Source organism: Formica exsecta, unplaced genomic scaffold, assembly GCF_003651465.1.
Source record: "Formica exsecta isolate Colony F162 unplaced genomic scaffold, ASM365146v1 scaffold71, whole genome shotgun sequence".
NCBI lineage: Eukaryota > Metazoa > Arthropoda > Insecta > Hymenoptera > Formicidae > Formica > Formica exsecta.
The window spans coordinates 194,951-218,646 of record NW_021853477.1 but is presented as its reverse complement, the minus strand read 5'-3'; the positions used below and the strand labels follow the sequence as shown (position 1 = coordinate 218,646).

Sequence of the window (23,696 nt, the reverse complement as noted above, 5' to 3'; positions counted from 1 at the left end):
GTCGAGCGTCTGCGTAGAAAATTGCGCAGAATCTAATTTCAGCCTAGAATCTATCTCTTTTAAATTCTGCGCATTTTTCTGCGCAGACGCTCGACGCTTAATGCTGCCATGTAAAGGCACCTTAAAGGCACCTTTAGGCCGCTATTCATAGTCAGTTTTTATTTCAAGACCGTCTTAAGTAATGTCTTAAGATGCTAATACGGCTCTGTGATTTGTTTAGGACATCTTAAGATTGTGCTTAAGACGGTCTTAAATATAAGAACTGACTATGAATACCGGCCTTAGAGTTCTATATAATCAGAGAAGCGACAATGGCGTTCTGCTTGCTGATTGGCTGACCGCCACAGGCCCGTTCCACTTAACAACCGTAACGCTCACATCATTTCATCTTTTTGTTATTCACCGAAAGTTAAACAAAGACAGATAATGCTCGCGAGCGTTGCGGTCGTTAAGTGGAACGCGCCCTATGTTGGCGGTTAGTTTGCACGTAGTGAATCCTACGTGCAAACTAATCGCAACCGGCGTACCGTAAGTGGGAAAAATTATATTTGTAATGTTATTTAAAAAAAAAAAACATTTTAAATATCTCTGATACATTTTTAAGACATTTTAGATTACAAATGGACAGCTGCAGGCCCAACATGGCGATCATGGGAAGCATGGACGGGGTAACGATGCAAAAACGCTATTAGTGTGACTGAAAAGAAAAACTCGCTGCGCGTTATTTTAGTTCATCCAGTTATTGTTTTCTTATCGAAAATGTATAGATCTTTTATGTAACTGCCTCAAAAACAACAAAATAAACATTTTATTGTAAAATTATTGTTTTATTATCGACAATAATGCAAAGATTTATTTACTTACAATAGCGCGTGGCGAGTTTTTTTGCAGTAAAATGCTAAATCCAGGGTTGGGAAAATTACTTTATAAAAGTAACTCGTTACCGTTACCGTTCTTTTTTCTAAAAAGTAACTCGTTACCGTTACTCGTTACCAATTTTAAAAAGTAGCTCGTTACCGTTACCGTTACTCAAAAAATAACGAGTCGTTACAATTTCCGTTAGTTTTTTTATATATAACAATAACTTTACATACAATCTTTTTTAATACAAGATCAAATTAAACACTAAAAATTTTTAAACATTGTCTTACAAAGAAACAAGATACCAAAATGAGTTTTCAGTAGTTTTCATGTAATGCTGCATTCCAACACTCTTATCAATATTTTCCTTTGTATGAAAATTATACCGAGTAAATTCAAAAAAAGTAACGATAAAAGTAACTGTTAAATTCGTTACTCGTTACCGAAAAATGTAACGAAGTAACTTTTTCCGTTACAAACAAAATTTGTAACGCCGTTATCGTTACAGTTACCGAAAAAAAGTAACTGTAACGGTAACGGCGTTACAAGTAACGCGTTACTTCCCAACCCTATAAATCCCATAAGATCTTCGGTCTTTAATGATATCTCGTCGGTGTTTTCGATAATAAAACAATAACTGGATAAAATAACATAACCGTATGAATTAAATAATTCGTATAATTATTTTCGATGCAGTCAAACGGCCGGCAATTTCAACATTCTTCAATTACCTTCGGGCGCACCGTGTCCACTTGATGGTCACAAAAGTTTACCCAGGGCTGACGGTCTTTAGTATCTCGTCGATGCCAGTGACGAGCGAGAGGTACGTCTTGCGTTACTGCGCGCGTCTTTACTTCGCAACTTGGCGCGAGACACTAATACCGTATCTCTTGATAGGATAATTGCCGATAATGTTATATAATATTCGCCGCACATATGTTGGCAAATTTGTTCTAATGGTTCTATTAATTACTAATGTGTTTAACATTCTAAATTCATCCGCGGTCAAGCAATAATTATTATATTTATTTTTCTTTCTGAATATAATGCGATTAATGCAACATGTTGCTTTATATCATTACTTCTAATAATTTTAAAAGAGACTACCAGCTTGTTTCGCGAACAGACGGAATGGCATGTTGGAATAAACATGTTTAAATTAATTTTAAATTTTGTTTTAACTGCCAATTATGTGCAATAGCATTCTGGATAATACGTGCCATTTTTATAGGTTTCTTCAATGAATTCATTTTATATATGCAAATTTAATACATAACCAAAACAATTCAAGTGAGGCCAAGAAAGTAGCTGCATACATTTTATATTATTGCTGCCATTATCAGTTGTACAACTGCTTATAATTTTATTTTCTATTCCTCCATAATGTCTAAAAGAGTTTCTTTTAAATTTTCCGTATTGTAATCTACGTCCATTTTTCTACATGAAAGACATACGCAAATCTATGTACATTTAATAACGTCTATAAAATGTGCTGTAACAGCAATAAATAGTTGAAAATTTACAGAAGTCTAACAGTTTGTCGTTAACGCTATAAAATTGATATTTATTAACAAATTTTTAATTTTAATCTCTAATGCACGTGCTAATCTGCATTTCTATATCCTATATGTAAAATACGCATCGCACCTGATTTGCACATACAATTAGTAATATAATATTAAAAAAGAGACAAATCTTTTTATACATTATAAAGCTTTTTAAATTTTAAACAGCACATTTAGTATAATATAGAATGCCAATAACAAAATAACTTTCTTTTAAATTTCATGTTAATATTAAGTTACACATTACATTTGTCACGCTTTTTAAATATATTTTTTTATACTAAATTCTTCAAAATCCGTTTGATGATTTCTTTTTAAGGAATGCGGGTTTTGTTTCATTTATACATTAATCACCGGATATGTCATATCCACCGGATTAGTTCCAATATCAAAAATCATGATAAATCGGTGTGAGATGAGAGGCTCGGGCGTTCGATACTATCCCGGATAACATCAGTCTGAGCAAGCAAACAGCGATAATCAGAATATTAGAAAAACATAAAATATCAATGCATATTAATTTCGCGAACGAACGTCTAAGCAACCAGTAATAGCGACCCGAACAGTCGTTCATCTATTTTCGGACCTGCAAATTCGTTCAACTCGATTCTTACGCCACGAGGCATTTAACTTCGGGATAATAAAAATTGTTGTTGCGCCCTTCCATTGACTCATCTTTTCTCGAGTCTGGACGTAACAGAATAATTACGAAAGTCTATATTAAATTTATGCGTACCTTTGTTTTTGTATTAATTGCATGATAAAAATATATGCGTTAAATGCAAGTATACAAAGTAATACGAAAAAATTATCTATTTTTTTTTCTCGGCAAAATCTCGAAAGATTGAACTGGTTTTATCCTGTTATCGTTGTCTATGTTATAGTCAATTTTAGTCATTTCATTAGATTCAATAAAACTAATATTACATCCGGTTTTGATTTCTCTTTTCAAGGCGAACGAGAGAAGAATGTTCCAAAAATTTGCGCATGGGTGAAGAGATGAGATCATCAAGGACGACGAGTCGTCGATAGCTTCGAGCAGTTTATCTATTATCCGTCTAAAAAAGACATCATAGATGTAAAAAAAGCGCTAAGTATATCTTTCTCCAGCCAAGATAGTCCTTTACAAAAATTAATCGCCATCAAAAATATTATCTTGTCAAAAATTATATTTACTTTAAAAAAATTTAAAGTTAAAAAAGTAAAAATTAAAAAATTAAGATTAAAAAAAAATATAAAAAAATTTAATGTAAAAAATTTAAAGTTAAAAATAATTAAATCCAAAAACGTTTATGTGCAAAAAAATTGACATTAAAAAAATAAAAGTAAAAAAATTTCGCGAGCAAAAACGCGAGAGCGGACATACCTCAGTGAGAAATATCAATTGAAAAAACGTGTATTAGATGTCTATTAGCCGTCTTTCCGACCTATGATTTCTCATTGGGATGTCTATTAGATGTCGGAGCCATCCAGTCTAAAACAACATTTAGAAATATCTGAATTAGATGCCATTTGTAATTTTGTAATTTTGTGTCATTGAATTTTTTTAGACAATTAAAACTTAATATTCACACAATAGCGGTGCATTGTTTATGAAACACTCTTTGGGCTGCAAATCACTTTTTGACATCTAATAGACATCTAATAGACCTTTAAGTGAACGTTAACGTAATATGTATGTGACATCATAATAAAAACAGAAATTCTGTTATTGGAAAAATAATTTCATAAAACGTATTTGTAGTCATACACTACTATTCATTTCGTATTGTCAAGAACAAATTTCTGACAATATATCATATATGAGTCTGGAGATTGACAATGTTTATACCTGGTTGATTATATCTGAAGAGAGAAAGAGATAACATATCATATATTTGTTCTCTTTCGCCACTTGCTGAGCGTACAGTTATGTCCAATAACCGGTATTAATTGGTCCTTAATGAACATTATACTTTTACGGAAAAACTGTTAGTGATTGACTGCCGCGGATTCATAGTTCATTCGCTTAATTACTGCTATGCGGCGCACTATTCACTCTATATACTCGTATTCACTCTGTATACTCGAAGTCATTCATTATTGTCTACTTAAGATATAAAATAGAAGTTAACTACCGTATAAATAAAATCTTTAATTTCATATATTAAATTATTTAAATTTATCTATATATATTACAAATTAATGTGTAATTATATATTAACACTGTAATTGGTCTTATTTTTGCTGTCAAAAAATGTCAGAAAATGGAATGTTTATTAAACGCGTCTAAAAGAGGCCACTATGATATATATCTAGATACGAAAGTCAACTTATCTGAGACGTGTCGAATAGACGTCAATTATACATCTATTCGACTTCACGTTTCTCTCTGGGTAGTAGACTGGTAATCAAAATATTTTATTAATAGACTTATAATATACCAAGAAATATTTTCAGTATACATATACTGAGTAGGCTTCTAGGGCAGACATAGGAATATCTTCTGCACATTCTCAAAATGTCATAGTATGTATTCCGAATATTAATGGGATATACGTTTGCGATATACTACCGATATATCTACCTGTGCTGTGTGGGACATCTATTCAATATTTTGTTTTCTGTGGGTTTACCCTACTTTTCCCTATACCCATAACATAATATATGGCGACATTCTATATACATTCTGTATCTAACCTTTCAATCTTTTTGCAGTTAATCTCGTATATGCTTAGGATATTGTTTAGGTATAAAGATAAAATCAAATAACTTTCTAATGAGAAAGAGTAAAATAGAAGGTATATAAAGAGTATACAATTACACATCAAGAACAATATACATCTAATGCCATAGTGTGTACGATTCTAAAAAAAAAAGAAAAGAAAAGAGAGAGAGAGAGAGAAGATAGAGAAGGAAGAAAGAGGGAGAAAGAGAGACGAATAGAGAAAGGTATGTATATAAATAAATAAATAAATAAATAATATAACTAAATGTGTATACATATATGTAAATACGCCATATGCCCAGCATTAGTGTTTAATGTTAAAGACTATGCAATCAGAAATATATAGTTGATGTGACGTTGAATTAACATCAAAAACTAAATATTGAATAATAACAGCAATAGGCTCAGAATACTAACAATTGAGTGGAAAACCTGGCAAATAAGAACCAAGGCGCGGGTATTGGTGCGTCAACTTATTATTGTTAAATTTTAGTAATTAATGTGCTGAAAATATACGTTTTGGACCATTTTTTGGTCCCTCTTCAACATAGATATAAATATATAAAGATTATCATCTTACACGAGCATCTTAAATACTTGTTCAACGAGACTAATTCTAATTCTAACAATACAAAGCATAGAGAAAAATCTGTCTCTTATTTTACGATACCTTTTGTTCCTTTAATATCGGAACAATTCAAGAATATCATAAAAGATTTAAACGTTAAACTTTTTTATCGGAGTCTGAATAAATTGAACACATTTACTAAGGTGCATAAAGACTCTTGCCCACAGTCTGCTCGCCAAAACGTTGTATACAAAATTAACTGCATTGATTGCGATGCCTCTTATGTAGGACAGACTAAACGGCAATTATATACTCGCATTTCGGAGCATAAAAATTATATTCGGAAAAACACTAACAACCATTATTATTAATGACAGAATAAATTTTAATTATGAATTTGATTGGGACAAAGTCTCAATACTAGACAACGAACCTCATTTACACCAGCGATTAATTTCGGAAATTTTACATATCAAAGACAAAAGAATAATTTGAACTTGCAGACAGACACAGAATGCCTTCCCAACATGTATTTTACCGTTCTAGACAAATTCTATAAAATTTGACATATACATTTTATAATTTATACTTTATTTAATTGATTATATTTTTAGTTTGTCTTTTTTAGTCTAAATGTTTTTTGTTTTGTTATATTTGTAATATTCCTAACAATTAATTGTTGCGTCTTTACTGTATATATTTATTGTTATTGATTACATTTGTTTTTCTCACTTCACCTTGCTATGCTCACGATCTGTCATTATCGCGTTGAAAACCGGGGAGTTCGGTTCTCTTAATTTCTACATGCCTATCTCACATTTGATATCAACTTTGTGTGTGGAGCGTTGATTCTCTTTTTGTAAGTTGCACTCGAATTATTTGATTTTTTTTACACAAATTGATTTGTCTCATTATTCTGTGTATAAAGGTATTACGGTAAGATTATCGAAAATTAAATATTTTACGAGATATTTTATTTTTTATGTCAAAATATGTCAGATTAAGTTATAAAATAACTCGAAAAATAATTAATGAAAAAATACTTTATTATAGTGTTTTGGAAAGCTCTCGAGCTAAGCTACAAAAATATGTAATGAAAAATGGGGGTTTCCATTTAATAAATTAAAGGTGACCTTCATGTGACCTTCAAACGACTATTCAAAGTTAAACCAATGGCATCTTCTTATGTCCCCCTTCAAACCATACAACTATTGTCTGAAATATTTGTTTCTACAATCAAAAATCAAAAAGTTATTGAGGTGGGTAACTTAAAATGACTCACCTTGTGTATACATATATATATATATTTTTTTTTGTTTTCATATATGTTTTTTCCATGCTATTTCATATTTAATTGTATTTTTCAGATGCGGTAAACCTCGTTGTATACCGCGTATTTTGGCACGCAGATTTGCTTTGACGCGCACTGCTTATAAATACTTGGATATTGGAATCAGCGTTGGAGTAACATCGTACGTGGAATTACATCTCGGCGATAACCGAGGCAATCAAATCGTATTATCTATCGACACATGGGAATCGCTAATGCTGAAACGAGCGGACATTGAACAGCTTGTAACGCCTAATCATGCACCAATATGGATTTACGATTTATCAATTGAGATTGTTAAAATATACAATGCGAGTATTATGAAATTTACGTTACGCGATTCTTGCTTGTACAATGTGGGAAGGATGGGACCCGAGCGAAATCGAACCTGGAATCTCTTGATTACTAGCCCGCGACTCTACGCCCGGCGCCACGCATCGCCCCGCATTAAATATCTAAAAACAGTCAACAATTTATTTTATTTCCCTGCTGGATTAATGTAGCTGCTGTGTGTAGAAGTTCATCAACGAAATTGTTTGTATACCTTGTAACGTAATAGTTATATGTGCGTAGTTTTATAATAGATAGACTGCTCCAAGCTATCGACGATTCGTCGTGCTTGATGCTCTCATCTCTTTACCCATGCGCATATTTTTAGAACATTTTTTCTTCGTTTGCCTTGAAAAGAGAAATCGAAACCGGATGTAGTATTAGCCCAGCAAACATACTTTTATAACTATTACGTTATAACGGTTACATAGCTTAGTGTAACCGAATATAACAAGTAATATTACATAGGATTGTAACATGTAATACATTCATTCCTTGTAATTTCCCACTCAAGGAAGCAATGTTATGTAGCTGTTATACATTTAATTGTAACATAGACACACTACTATTTATATTAATTTATATTAATATAAATATAATATTATTATAGCTATATAAGAGCTAATAAATTCATACATTCATTCTCTCTCTTCCTTTCTCCCTCCCTCTCTCTCTCCCTCTCTCTCTCTCTCCACCTCACCATCCTCTCTCTCTCTTTCTCTCCCTCCCCCTCTCTCTCTCTCCCTCTTCCTCTCTCTCTCTCTCTCTCTCTCTTTCTTTCATTTTCTCTCTCTTTGACATATTCAACGTAATTTTACATTTTGTTCACGTATTTTTGTAGCCTGAGGTAACGAATAAGATTGATAAATTTGTTAACGGTACAAATAAAACTTTTCTTTATCATATGCTATCTATTAATTACTTTCCAAAAGAAATTTTTTAATTAAATATTTAAATAACTAAAATCTAATATAATATAAATTTAGAAAATAATATAATTAAAAAAATTATATATTATTTAGCTGTTGCTGTGTATTAATTCTGCGCATTACACGTACACGGTTCACGCTTGGTGAGTTATCCCCTTCTCACGCTGTGGCTGTGGCAGCGTCTCAAAACTGGCATCAGTGGATACAATCACACATCAAGAACAGTATATGGCTAATGCCCTTGTGTGTACGGTTCTACGTGTGTACGAAAGAAAAAAGAGAAACAGAGAGAAAGAAGAGATAGAGAAGGGAAAAAAAGAGACGGATAGAGAAAGGTATGTATATAAATAAATAAATAAATAATATAACTAAATGTATGTGTATATCAAGAGACACGGTAGTGTCTCACGCCAAGTCACGCGAAGCAAAGATCGCGCGCAGCAATGGCAAGACTCACCGTGTATCTATACGCGAGTCGGCCAGTTGAGAATATCTGAGATTATCAGTTCTTAATAACCACTGAACAGATCGAGTTCATACTAGGCTTAATCGACAGCTTGGGTCTTAATTACATAAGAAAATTGTCTTTATTATTGCTCTACATGTACTATGAGCAGAGAAATTACGATGCAAAGTTCCAATATAGTAGTAGATTTTATTACATTTTTTTTGGGCGTCATCAACGAACCTTCCAAAACGTACAGTTACGCTTTCGACACGAGATGGCGCTAGCGGCTAGCGCCTTATTAACAATCACCCTTTTCTCTTTCATTATCTTTCGCTCTCTCTCGTTCTTTCCTGCTTTCTTTCTCTTTCTTTCTTTTTTTTGCTTTTACGCGTTTGTGTATGTATATGTGCGTGCGTGTATGCGTGCTTACAGATGGGTACGAATAATAATGCTGTTATATTTGAGGCTCACAATAAGAAATAGTTATATACGATCACGAAAATTATTAGAAGATATCTGAAACTCGATCTTTATGACAATTAAAAATTAACGATTCATAAGCAATTGTTATTTATCAAAGCAGATATTAATTTCGTGTAATTTATTGTTATACTAATATACTAATATAAAGTAAGAATAATTACAAAAAGCAGTGAAATTCAACTAAAAAAAACCTTACAAAAGTTAAAAAAAATACGACAAGTATATATCTAAACAATAATTTATAAAATATTTTTCCTAAATAATAAGAAATAAAAACTAAATATGAAATCACTTAACTAGCCAAATACTTAAAAGCAATTCAGTTTGTGAGAATTTGTAATTTGAAATAGTATTTGTCATAAAATCAAATTTGTATTTATAAAAATGTTATACACAAATTCTCTGCATAAAATTAAAACGCATTATATTTTTATTTAAGAGAAACCTGAGTTTCAAAATAAGTTCAATAGAAATAAGAAAATATAAAAAAATTTTAATTAAAAAAACTTGGCGCTGCTAACTTTTGAAGTATACTTGTTCACAACTCTCGATAATTGCAAGCATTAATTTACTTAGTTTTTTGTTTGTAACACTGCAGATCAGACTTTGAAAGGAGGGATACGGGTTTGAATGAGATTTTCAATTGTTGATTTATTTGAGCACTGTTATACGGGGCAGCGCGAATGCGGAAGTGCCCTGCAGTTCACCATCAACTGACAAATCCGTGGACTTCGTCATGGAAGGTGGTGCAGTCGGCCGCTGCTTGGCCAACATTTCCGTGAGTGAATCCAGGGAAGCCTCGTATTCTTCCTCTGCGGAGAAAAACTCCTCGTAGCTGAAGTAGACTTCTTCCTTGAGCTCCTTGTCCGTCGCAGTTTGCTGTAGACGAATATGCAGAGCTTTGGTGTCCGTCCAGAGTTTCTCTAATGCTTCAATGCGATTTTGTGTTTTAATCGCAGAATATTTTTCTTTGCCGATTTTGCGATAGTTTGGCAAAATACGTGTCATCATCGTGATTGTGGTGCGCTGCTCCACTAACAAGTCCTTGAGAGAGGGCATGATTGAAGAGCCTTTATTCTTTAAGGGGATCCAAAAGTGACTTAATATATGATTTTATATAATGTCTAATTATCTAATGGTCACCTTTTATGACCAAAACTTATCACCATTTTGTTACTTAGGGTTGAGATTTTAAATCCATTTAAATATACTATTTTATATGAATGGCTAAAAGCTGCAGAATTTGTTCGAATTTTGCTGACAATCTGGTGTCAGATTGTATTGCGCAGATCTTGCTCGATTTTTGCCACCAATTTGACGTCAAATCATGTCAAGCTTTGCTCGGTTTTGTAACATTTTTTTCTATAACGCTTAATAAAGGAGTTATTATTGAGTAAAGTCCGGTCAATCAGCGCCGACTTTTAGCCGTGCGCCTGGTAGTATGCGGCGGCGCACACTTCATGGCGCGGCGTGACTCCGCCTCTCTCGCTCAGCTGATACTTCCGATGCTAAGAAACATAAACAAGTAAGCCATTTTACATTCCTATCGATTCCGGCCTACCGCTTTCCACGCGCTCATTGGCTCAGACATTTTAATTATCTCGAATTGTTTTTTCGATGGCAAGACAATGATGCGCTATCATTTTCACATTACCTTGCGGTAGATAGCTTGGTGCGCTTTTTTATAGTGGTTTCCCCTGTAGGCCTGATCCACTCTCAATATTTAATGTAAAAATTCGAAATGTCGTCCTCTTTTTCGTATGCAAAGTTCGGCCCTTGGAATAATGTTGCGCGTAGCACGGTGCTCCATATCCGGCGTAATGGTATTAAAGGCCGCAACAATAGCTTCACGTATCTCGATTTCTCTATCATTACGCCGGTGCTCGGTTAGACTTTTATGTATCCCCATACAAAAAAGTTTTATACATTCATGTCTGGCAACCGTGCCGACCAGGTGATCGGGCCACCACGACCTATCCACCTATCTCGATAACATGCGTTTAATAAATCGCGTACTTCTCTCCGAAAATAAGCTGGAACTCCGTCGTGCTGAAAAATCAGCTGCGCCCGCACGCGAAGCGGTACATTCGCGAGAAGGCCTGGCAACTCGTTCTCGAGAAAATTTTGATATATTGCGCCAGTTAAACGATATGGTAAAAAATACGGACCGATCTGGAAATTCCGAACAAAAATATTTTACTTTAAGAAGGAAAAGATCTCTCTTTTTATTTACACTTATCACTTGATTCCCGATTATTCCCGCCCATACGTTTATGGACCAACAATATTGGAACGCGCCTTCACGGACGACATGCAGGTTTTCCTCTGCCCAATGTAAAAAATATCGAGAATTGAACACCGATCGGTACAAATGTCGCTTCGTCGGTCCATAAAATATTGTCCGAAAAAGACAAATTCCGCCGACAATACGCGAGGAATTCTGCACATGTTTTCCCGACGGTTATTATACTCTCAAATTATCGCGAATATAAAAAATCGTTAATAATACCTTCGCAAAAGTATATCCGTGGTTGTAGGTCCTTCGGTAAAAGCTATTGCACACGTTGATGCCGGCTATGTACATCTTTCCCACATTAGACAACAAAAAATTAGATTGTTTGAATAATTCTGCTTTTGAAGGCTGACGTTGATCACCGATGATGGTAGCGATCTGCGTATAATCGCCTGCAACAGACAATGCGGAGCGATCTCGATAGTTATCGCGTTATCCGGGATGTGCACGATTGGCACATTTTTTCCCGACGGTTATTATATGTTCTTAAATTATCGCGAATATAAAAAATCAATGACGACAATATCCGTGGTTGTAGGTCCCTCGGTAAAAGCTGTTGCACACGTTGATAATGATAAGGATACAGGTCGTTTACACGTAAAATGCGATGCACCTCGTACCGCGACAAACCAAATTTGTATGCCGTACGACGTATGCTAGTCCCGGGATTTTTATAAAATGCATCCAGTACTCTCTCTGTCGTCTTGTACACGACGACGCACTGATGCACTAGCATTTTATTTGTGCACGAGACACCCTGTTTCACGTATTTCTTGCATAACACTTTAAATTATCCGTTTTGTCGGATAATGTGCACACCCGCGAAATCGCTACGCATAAATCCGCGACAGACATATTTTTCTCCGCTAGCCGGTAAACAATTATCACATTTGTATAATCTTGCAGAATAAATCTTATTGTCAATCGCACCACGCGAACACAAGAGTTTTGCGCGACTGCACTGGTCAATGCTCCCGAGAGCTCAGCCAGCTGAGACTACGTTCGTCTTATGTTAACAATCGCCGATAATTAATTGTTTCTGCATACGTCCTCCTGTGCAGTCGCGTACAAATCTCGTGTTCTCGACAGCAACAATGCGATTTACTCCGGAAGAATATACTGATATGGTGATAGCCTACGGGCTAGCAGGCGAAAATACGCGTCTCGCAGCTCGGATATATGCGGAACGATTTCCCGGGCGTGCACATTATCCGACAAAACGGACAATTTTACGTGTTGTGCAAAAAATGCGTGAAAAAAGGTGTCTCGTGCACAATAGAAATGCTGGTGCACCAGTGCGTCGTCGTGTACGAGACGAAGAAAGAATACTTGATGAATTTTACGAAAATCCCGGGACTAGCGTGCGTCGTGCGGCACACGAATTTGGTTTGTCGCGGTACGAGGTGCATCGCATTTTACGTGTAAACGACCTGTATCCTTATCATTATCAACGTGTGCAACAGCTTTTACCGAGGGACCTACAACCACGGATATACTTTTGCGAAGGTATTGTCGTCATTGATTTTTTATATTCGCGATAATTTAAGAACATATAATAACCGTCGGGAAAAAATGTGCAGGGTTGCTCGCGCAATGTCGCCGGAATTTGTCTTTCCCGGACAATATTTTATGGACCGACGAAGCGACATTTACACCGAATGGCGTGTTCAATTCCCGAAATTTTTTAAATTGGGCACAAGAAAACCCGCATGTCGTCGTGAAGGCGCGTTCCAATATCGTTGGTCCATAAACGTATGGGCGGGAATAATCGGGAATCAAGTGGTAAGTGTAAATAGAGGGAAAAAATTTTTTTCTGTCAAAGTAAAACATTTTTCGTAATTTCCAGATTGGTCCGTATTTTTTACCGCATCGTTTAACTGGCGCAATTTATCAAAATTTTCTCGAGAACGAGTTGCCAGACCTTCTCGCGGATGTGCCGCTTCGCGTACGATCGCAGCTGATTTTTCAGCACGACGGAGCTCCGGCTCATTTTCGCAGAGAAGTACGCGATTTTCTAAACGCCCGTCATCCAGACAGGTGGATAGGTTAGGTGGTCCGATCACCTGGCCGGCACGGTCGCCAGACATGAATGTATTAGACTTTTTTGTATGGGGATACATAAAAAGTCTAATCGAGCACCTGCGTAATGATAGAGAAATCGAGGTACGTGAAGCTATTGTTGCGGCCTTTAATACCATTACGCCGGATATGACGTACCGTGCTACGCGCAATATTATTCGAAGGGCTGAACTTTGCATACGAGAAAGAGGACGACATTCGAACAATTTTCGCATTAAATATTGAGAGTGGATTAGGCCTACAGGGGAAACCACTATAAAAAAGCGCACCAATCTATCTACCGCAAGGTAGTGTGGAAATGATAGCGCATTATTTTCTTGACATCGAAAAAATAATTCGAGAGGATAATTATTTTCCGGCGCGGTGACATCGCTCGTCACTGAATGCGTGATAATTATTTTTCGGCGCGGTGTCGCTCGCCGCTCGCTGCGTGACTCCGCCTCTCTCGCTCAGCTGATACTTCCGATGCTAAGAAACATAAACAAGTAAGCCATTTTACATTCCTATCGATTCCGGCCTACCGCTTTCCACGCGCTCATTGGCTCAGACATTTTAATTAATAACATAATAATTATTGCGAATTTAGCAAAATGGTATAGGACTTTTCGCTTCAGGTTGACTCGATCTATCTCCACTTTTCGTTTGGCTACTTACATGTCGGACACCCTGTATATATACAGGGTTTATTGAGTAAAATCTGGTCAATTAGCGCCGATTTTTAGCCGGACGCACGTCGGTGAGCCGCCCGCTTGATAGTATGCGGCGGCGTACACTTCACTACGCCTAAATTTTTGCTGCAAAAATGCTTTAAACTTTAGCCACATATGTGTATTATATCTTTTGAGATTGAGTGAACTAAATAGAATACTTATTGCCTGTTTGCAGAATACAGAGTGCTCGGATGTTTCAAAACAATGTTTGCCAATAGAATCTCTTATGCATTTGATTTTATTGGACCCAGTTACGCAATGGATATGGCCTGCTCTTCGTCCTTGATTGCTATGCATCAAAGCCAATCGTTTAAAGATCAAAATGCCTGATCATTTTGAAGGTGACATTGTCATTACGGGTATTTCAGGTAATTGTGTTGGTCTTGAGCAGACACGGTACAACCAATCAATTTCGTTACAGAAATGTAATGCATTGTCATTTTTCTAGGTCGTCTGCCTGAATCCTCAAACATTGAAGAGTTTAAAGAGAATTTAATGAAAGGAACAGATATGGTAACCGAGGATGTGTCCGGCTAGATACGCGTCCGTTTCTCTTGACAGATTTATTTTCACAATATACTCTCTCGACCATCCTCCCGACTTGTGCTTGTAAACAGTTACTTCCCATGTATTAGAGTGATTCCACTTGACTAGAGGTCCGAATGTGGGAAAGATGTACATAGCCGGCGCGCAACCTGATATCCTCAAATTATATCCGTTGGTTAGTTTTCCTGTTAGTCGCGGAACACCGATGATCGGACCTCTAGTCAAGTGGGATCACTCTAATACATGGGACGTACCTGTTTACAAGCACAAGTCGGGAGGATGGTCGAGAGAGTATATTGTGAAAATAAATCTGTCAAGAGAAACGGACGCATATCTAGCGGGACACAAAATCGAATTATTCTTCCGGGCGCCAATCTTGCACTGATAGTTTGGAAAATCTTCGCAAAACTACGCAAAATTGATTTCGAGAAACTGCCGATAATCTTCGAGAATGTGTGGTTTCAACGCATTACTTTCCTCTCGGAGAAAAAAACGATCAAATTATCGGTAAGAATCTTCGAAGAAACAGGTGATTTCGTGGTCTGTGAATTCGATACAGTAGTCTTCAGCGGAAACATACGCGCTGCCGAACGCGTAAAGAAAGATGAACTTATGAATCTGCTTCTGCTACCGATACCGCCTACCTACAAAGAGATTTTATTACCGTTGAACACCGAGGACGTTTATAAGGAACTAAGGCTGCGCGGATATGAATACAGCGGTCTTTTTAAAGGGATAAAATCCAGCGACAGTTATTGTACCGTAGGCGAGTTATTCTGGTTCAACGAATGGTCCTCGTATATAGATAATATGTTTCAATTTAATCTTATAGCCAACGACGGAAATTAGTGTATGGATCAAAGATTCGATACGCCGTGATCGATCCCGTTCTTCACAAACAATTGGTCGATAAGTTACCAAAAGATGGTGGATTGCCGGTATATCAAAACAAAAACACCGGTATTATCAAATCCGGCGGTATCCTAATCAGAGGTATAAAGACTACCGCACCTCAGCGACAGCAGATTCAAACTAAACCCAAGTACGAACGATACGCGTTCGTGCCTTACGAAAATTCGTGCAACCTAGATCTGGAAAACCAGACGAGAGGGAAGCTCTCTGTACTATTACAAATTATGTGCGAGAACTTAACGACATTTAAAATTAATGCCGTTGAAATTGCGAACAATCAAGCCCCGAGTAGCCTTTTGAGGCCATTTATACTAGATATTATCCATGATGAGCCTTTTTTTACCGTAAGTACTTATCACAAATTTTTAATGCACATTGTGTGCACTTCAGAAAGTAAATAGAAATAATTTCGATTGAAGATTTCGTAATTTGCAGATAAAAATCTCTTAATACAAAATTTTTTGAGCAAGTTCTATTCTATCATAAGCTTTTTTGCGTGGACGATTCTAATTGCATATGAATTTTCTGCTTCCATTGTTTTAGATTAATCTACAGGAAGACATCAGTTCCACCAGTGATTACACGACCCGTTTTAATCAAATGAACGTGAATGTTAAAGTCGCGATGTTGGAAGCGAACGATGCAATCCCAGCTCAGAATATGCACCTTTTCATAGCGACGAACATACTGTCTGGACGATCTTGCACTATTTTAAGAAACCTGGCTGCGGACTTAAAATCTAATTGTTTTATTCTTCTGGAGGAAACTACTATACCACTCGACTTAAAGACGGTATTGAGGGAGGCCAATCTGACGTTGGCTGGAAAACAAATTGACTCCTCGGGAAAGATCTATCTCTTATTAAAAAACGAAGGGAAGGAAGAGAACCGATCGTCGTATATATCACAGAAAAATATTTCTCATGGTTGGAGAATGCAAAAGCAGTGCTAAGAAACTTTGACAGCAAGAGTCAAGAAGTGCTTTTTGTATCCCAAGACGAAGAGTTATCTGGTACAATTTTAAAGAAAAAATTACATACAGATTCACTTTTATACATACGCATACATACTACTAAAAAAAAAGAAACACTTTTTATATATCAAAAATTGGGCTATTTTTAAATCGCTAAAACTCTGCGAAAAATCATCGTAGATAAAAAAGCATTTTAAAGCTTGAAATTTCAACTTTAACTATGCTATCAATAGCTTAAAAAAATTTTTTTTTCTCATTTCTAAAAAATACAGGTCTAGTTTCAAAATTGTATAGCTCGGCAAAAAAAAAATTGCAGGAATATTAAAAAAAAATAATTTTGGAGACAAAATGTACTTTATGAAACTTGACTTACATTGTGGATCGATCTCGAACTATCGAACGCGCGCGACGCAATCAACACTTATGAAATAAGAAACGCTCTTTACAAAATACCAGGAACTTTAATCATAGAACACATAAGAAATACACATGAAGTAATTAAAAGAACGAGCTATCAGTAACACGCCTGAACTTGATAATTATTCGAAATTGTCTGCCGTAGTTGTTAGAAAGACTCGCGCTTTGTTCTGAAAATGATCTTTTTTCTATCGCAACGAATGGCATAACTGCGGCACAGAAACATTGTATAGGGCCGTACCATAATTAAAAAATTTATTTTTCAATTTTCAAAAATATCTATTCAAAAAAATATCGATTTAATCTTTTTTTTAACTAATAACATTTTTTTAATTTTGATGAAATGTTTATCAGCAGATTATTAGGTGTCTTGTCAGCTATCCTTACTTTTAATTTGCAGGTCTGATTGGATTTATAAACTCCATCCGACGCGAGACTACAAACGTGCGTTATGTCTTCATTCAAGACAGTAACGCTCCCAAGTTCGATTTATCTACAGAGTTTTACGTGGAACAATTGGATAAAGAATTATCGGCTAATGTATTAAAGGGAGGTCAATGGGGCAGCTATCGGCATTTGCAATTAAATTGCCGTAGCGACGTGCAAGTGGAGCACGCTTATGTGAATACACTGAAGACAGGAGATTTAAGTAGCTTGAAGTGGATTCAAAGCCCATTAATGTACTGTCAGACCAAATATACAAATACACTCTGCAGTGTGTACTACGCATCTTTAAATTTCAAGTAAGTTTTGATGAGCGTTATTTGTCTTTCATTCAAGTTAATAATATAGACGTAACATATTGCCATATTGATAAATACCATTGATAAATAAATTTTGTGTTAACAATAGGGATGTTATGCTAGCGACCGGTAAACTATCAACAAACACCGTCTCATTATCAGGGATGGAGAAGTATTTATTAGGACTTGAATTCTCCGGAAGAGACGCGAACGGTAATAGAGTTATGGGTATAGTTAAGACAATGGGATTGGCGACCACCGTGCTGCCGGATCTTCTCTGGAAAGTACCCGACAAATGGACATTGGAAGAGGCGGCAACAATACCGGTCGTTTACGCGACCAGTTACTACGCTTTATTTGTACGAGGTCAATTGAAATCGAGCGAGAGCGTGTTGATTCACTCCGGTGCGAGCGATGTCGGTCAAGCGGCAATCGCCATCGCGCTGCATGCCGGCTGCACAGTCTTTACTACTGTTGGCACGTTGGAAAAGCGACTGTACCTCAAGAAAACATTTCCGCAATTGATCGACAAGAACATCGGTAATTCCCGAGATACAAGTTTCGAACAATTGATCCTTAACGAGATCCAGGGACGTGGAGTCGATGTGGTGCTAAACTCGCTTGCAGAAGAGAAACTGCATGCCAGCATACAATGCCTCGCGACTAACGGTCGATTTCTCGAGACCGGGAAATACAACATATTAAATGGCAACCGCATAGATATGTCGATATTTTTAAAGAACATCGCTTTCCACGGTATACAGCTGGAAATGCTGTTCGAGGATTGCGCGGACAAGCGAGAAACGATTAGATTTGTTACGGAGGGAATCGAGAACGGTGTGGTGCGTCCGTTACCGACAAAGGTATTTCGAGAGGAATATCTCGAACAGGGATTCAAATTTATGGCGACGGGAAAACACATCCGCAAGATATTGCTAAAGATACGAGAAGAGGAACTGCAAAAGAATGTGCTGCCGATGCCAAAGACAGTGGCGGCCATACCGCGTACTTACATGAATCCGGAGAAATCATACGTGCTGATCGGTGGTCTTGGTGGATTTGGTCTAGAATTGGCTAATTGGATGATCAATCGCGGCGCAAGATTCATCATTCTCGTGTCCCGTACCGGCATACGCACCGGTTACCAGGCATTCCGCGTGCAACATTGGCGCGACAGGGGAATCAAAATTATTATCTCTACGGCAGACATCACGACGTTATCAGATGCCGAACGTTTGATCAACGAGAGCAACCAGTTGGCTCCAGTAGGCGGTATATTTAATCTGGCAGCTGTGCTACGCGACAGTTTGCTTGAGAATCTGCAGGTAGCCGACTTCGAAATGGTAACCTTGCCAAAAGTCAATGGGACAAGAAATCTGGATGCGACGTCGAGAAAGTCCTGTCCGTTACTGGATCACTTTGTTGTGTTTTCGTCCTTATCGTGTGGTCGTGGCAATCCGGGTCAATCCAATTACTGTCTTGCGAATTCAGCTATGGAGAGAATGATGGAGCAGAAACGTGCCGCTAGTTTGCCCATTGCTATTCAATGGGGTACTATCAGAGATGTCGGCTTATATAAAGGTGAGATTTACGTCTTTACTTCTTTTTATAAAATTCAAAGATTCTCAATCTTTTTTCATGAATCTCATTGCCCTTTTTGATTATAAGAATTTTGCTCAAAAATGCCTTCATTCTGTCTTATAAAAAGTGTCGACATAGTGGTCTTGCACGATTCTTCGAAGAAGAAATCTGTTCTATATTATATTATTTTATTATAATTTTATTAACAGAGACAGTATCAAAAAATAATTGCTGAAGATAAACTATTAATTTTGTTTAAAATAATTACAAAATATTAATGTTATGTTATTAAAAAAGAATAACAAATTAAAAAGTATTTAAATATTGTATAAATAAATGTCTTCGCGGATCGTCAAAGTCGACAATAATCGTTTTTTATCTCTCGATATTATTATATGATAATATTAATTATTTTTATAGGTACAAAGAATCCGACCATCTATACAAACGCTATTTTACCGCAATATATGACCAGCTGTCTTGCAACCATGGACATTTTTCTTCAACAACCGTACCCGGTATTATCATCCATGGTGATACCCGAGAAATCCACGAATAACAGCGATAAACTTGACTTTGACCAAATCATTTGCAACATTCTTGGTTATGAAAACGTCAATCCCGATGACAACTTCGAAAAGTTGGGTATCGATTCATTGGCTGCCATGGAGATAAAACAAATTTGTGAAAGGCGGAGCGAGGTGCAAAGCTAGCTTAGCGGATGGAACGGATGATAATTTGTGCGCTGCTCCTCAAAAAAAAATTTTGAAAAATGACGCAGGAAAAGTTTAGGAGCACTTTTTCGTCTGCTAATTTTAGAAGTGGAAAGAAATCGTCATGAAAAGACGACAAAGAAGACTTTGGATGAAAAAATGGCACACAATGATAACCCAAAAAAAAACAACAAGATCATGTCAATTTTGTCACATGATCTAGTCGCTAGTTCTCATTGGTTGTTTACAATGCCTAGCAACAAAATACGCAGAGAAAATAGCACTCGTTCTATCAATGAAAACCGTCAGCGCTACACGCAGCGCTACTCGCAGCAAGCAACTTTTCTCGCTGCGTAGCCTGCACGGTGGCTGGCAGGGCTCCTCGCAAGTAAACTTGCACGAAAAATCGCATCGTGGGAAACTAGCTTTACATACGAGCAGTACATAATAATGGATTCCCGCGTCCTAGCAACCACACGTCAATGGGTTGTCCCTTTTTACTGCGCGCTTATACTCACGCGAATTGATCGATCTTTTTTAATTAATTTCTCAATAATTATTGCAAAAATCGCAAAATGGTAAAGGACTTTTCTGTTCAGTTTACTGTGCTCTACCCGCTCACGAGCGTTGGCACAATCTTTACCGGACACCCTGTATATTATTACTGTAATTAGTCTTAATTTTGCCGTCAAACAAAGTCAGAAAATGATGTTCCGTGAATGGGACATATCGATATGTTATGTGAAGGTCCATGAGATCTAACTTTTAGAACATTTAATTAATCATTTTGTGACCAAAATTTAACCAACAATGGATATCTACATAAATATCCACTGAATATCTACAGAAATATCCACTGAATACTGATGTGTATATCCAGTGGACATTGGCCTACATATCATTTGGATATTTATAAGATGTCATATTGCGGACATTTGGATATTTAAAGCATGTCTATTAGCTGTTTTCTATATATTCATGAATATCCCTAATGCACATTGAGAACATCCAATAGATATCTAATATACATTAATTTCTGTATGGGTAACGACTCGCGATTGTTGTCCCGATATCGATCTTTTTTGGCTTGAAAATTTTAAACTTTTTTCAAAAAAGAAATATCGTGTGCACGTGGGCACGGGTCATCTCAAAATAATGTTGGCATCAATCTACAACTAATAACACGAGTTAGCCAAAGATAGTAGCACTTATTACGAAGAAACAGAGGTACCCGGTTTGACCCGCCTAACCAGTTTTACCCTACTTTCCCCTATATACAAGCAATAATAATTTATTGTATATGACGTTATAACGACGAATCAAAAGTCACATAAACATTAAAAAAATCCATACTTTGAATATTTTATTAAAATATACATTTCGTCCAGAATACAAAAGGAAAAATTATGTACAATTGTTTCCTGAAAAGCTTGCGCAATAAAATGACCATAGTAACAAACATGAGATTTTAGCTGTAATAATAATACATTCGCAGTAATATATATATAATAGTATGCATAATCTCCCAATTACCAGCACGAAGGAGAGAGGGTCATTTATAATCTAAAATTATAAATAATAATATATTAATTATATATTAATTTATGATTTATGCAAATTTGTTCACAAATTTTTAGAGAGAGAACTGCTAAATATAAATCTTAATTTAAAAAAAATACACATTTTTTGTCAACCAGCGCATTAAGATTTCTCATATTCTGTCTTTATAATCGGTCATTTATAGCCATAAATAGAAAAAAGAATTTCTATAACACAATCCTAAGAAATACTTTAACATCGGCTAATTGACATCAGAAAAAAGAGGGTATCTATAATTGTTACTGCGAAGTTATTTATTATCTTTTTTTTTCTCATAGTGTATGTATGTGTGTTTTAATCCTTTATCAATATATCTCTTATTATATTGGTTGGTAAAGTTTCAACATATATATATACAAAGCTGTATCGTTCCTATATAGATACATCATTATTGTGTGCAGATTTTGTCTAACTGAGTCTGTTAATCTATAAAACCAGCAGAATTGATAAAGGATTAAAAAGAGACGCAAGATCACCGCTATTTCGAATAAAATTGCAGATTCTAATCATAATGTATTTAAGTTTGTGTACCTCCCTTCTAATTTACAAACTTCTCGGCAATATTTACCTCTTGCAAGCAAGTTTATTTTGTGCAATATACTAATATGCACATAGGCGTCCGCAGGAGGAGGCAAAACGGGCACGTGCTCCCCCCTGGAAAATGGAAAAAAAATTTTTAATTAAAAAAATTAAATTATTTAAAAACATACAAAAAAAACTTTTTAAATACAAAAAAAAAGAAGTTTTTGGTGTCGGTTATGATCAATAAGATATCCATGGTTAAATATGGGTATTGCAAAAGTTAGCTGTGACTTAGGTCATTGACGATTTGCTAAATAACTTTCAATTATTATCTAAACTTAAGAGTTTTTTAGATGAATACGAATTTAATATCAAAATTGTCAAATTCAAAATGGTGGACTCAATATGGCGAATGTCAAAACTTAAAAAATGTTTAGATTGCAATCGAAATAAATATAAACAAGTAGAGTTGTGCAAATTAAAAACTTGCACATTGCTTCCTCATCATTTTATCTTACAATGCTTAAGCTGCTTTAAGCATGCGGATTGGGGGGGGAGGAGGCAAAACGGGCACGTGTCCCCCCCTGGAAAATGGAAAAAAAAATTTTGGTTAAAAAAATTAAATTATTTAAAAAAACACAAAAAAAACAAAAATCTTTTTCGATTTACATCTACCTTGACGCGATGAGAAAGCTTTAATACTAAAAGATGTAAAAATATTTAAGTATACATTTTTTAAAATTAATCTGAAAGTGATATGCCCCGCCCCCCCCTAGAAAAAATTCTGCGGACGCCCATTAATATGCAATATATTCATTTATACGTATTTTATGTGAATCCTAAATATTGTCTCTCTTATTTTCTTTTTTTCTTCTCCATCTTTATTCATTTCCTTTTCTCCCAATACTCGATAAATAACAGAGTAATCATATTTTGTCATTCAATATAATAATTTTGACTAAACGTATAATTTTCCTATACACATCACTATGGTTAAAATTATAACATAATTCACAAAGTATATGTATATTGTATATATACAATATTCTAAAGTATCTAATTTTCGAAATTAAATATCACCCATTTAACACAATACACATGTATAACATGCAATTCATTTTAGAAAGAGACATTAACGTAATGATAGATTAGAAATTACAATAGATTAAGAAATTGCAAATTATTCATAATATTCTAGTTCTTTTGAGATGTACTTAACATATAGATAAAATTCCTTTTAAATAAAAGATATTTAATTTTTCAGGATATTTCTTTGGCTATTCTTCATATTTGAATTGTAATCTTATCATTACTCTGTTATTTCTTTTTCATTCACTCATATGATCGTCATAGTATAAACTGACATTTGTGTAACATATATATATATA

General features: G+C 35.6%; 1 protein-coding gene across 1 annotated transcript; it reads left to right on the top strand.

Moving 5' to 3' along the window:
• Positions 1–14,946: 14,946 nt before the first annotated feature.
• LOC115243270 (fatty acid synthase-like) lies at positions 14,947–20,187 on the top strand (the record flags this gene model as incomplete). The annotated part of the gene is given in 8 exon segments (XM_029820101.1): positions 14,947–15,202; positions 15,205–15,687; positions 15,690–16,105; positions 16,305–16,614; positions 16,617–16,772; positions 17,551–17,893; positions 18,003–19,474; positions 19,895–20,187. Coding segments are annotated over 8 exon segments (3,729 nt in total), but the record flags the coding sequence as incomplete, so codon positions are not given.
• Positions 20,188–23,696: the final 3,509 nt, after the last annotated feature.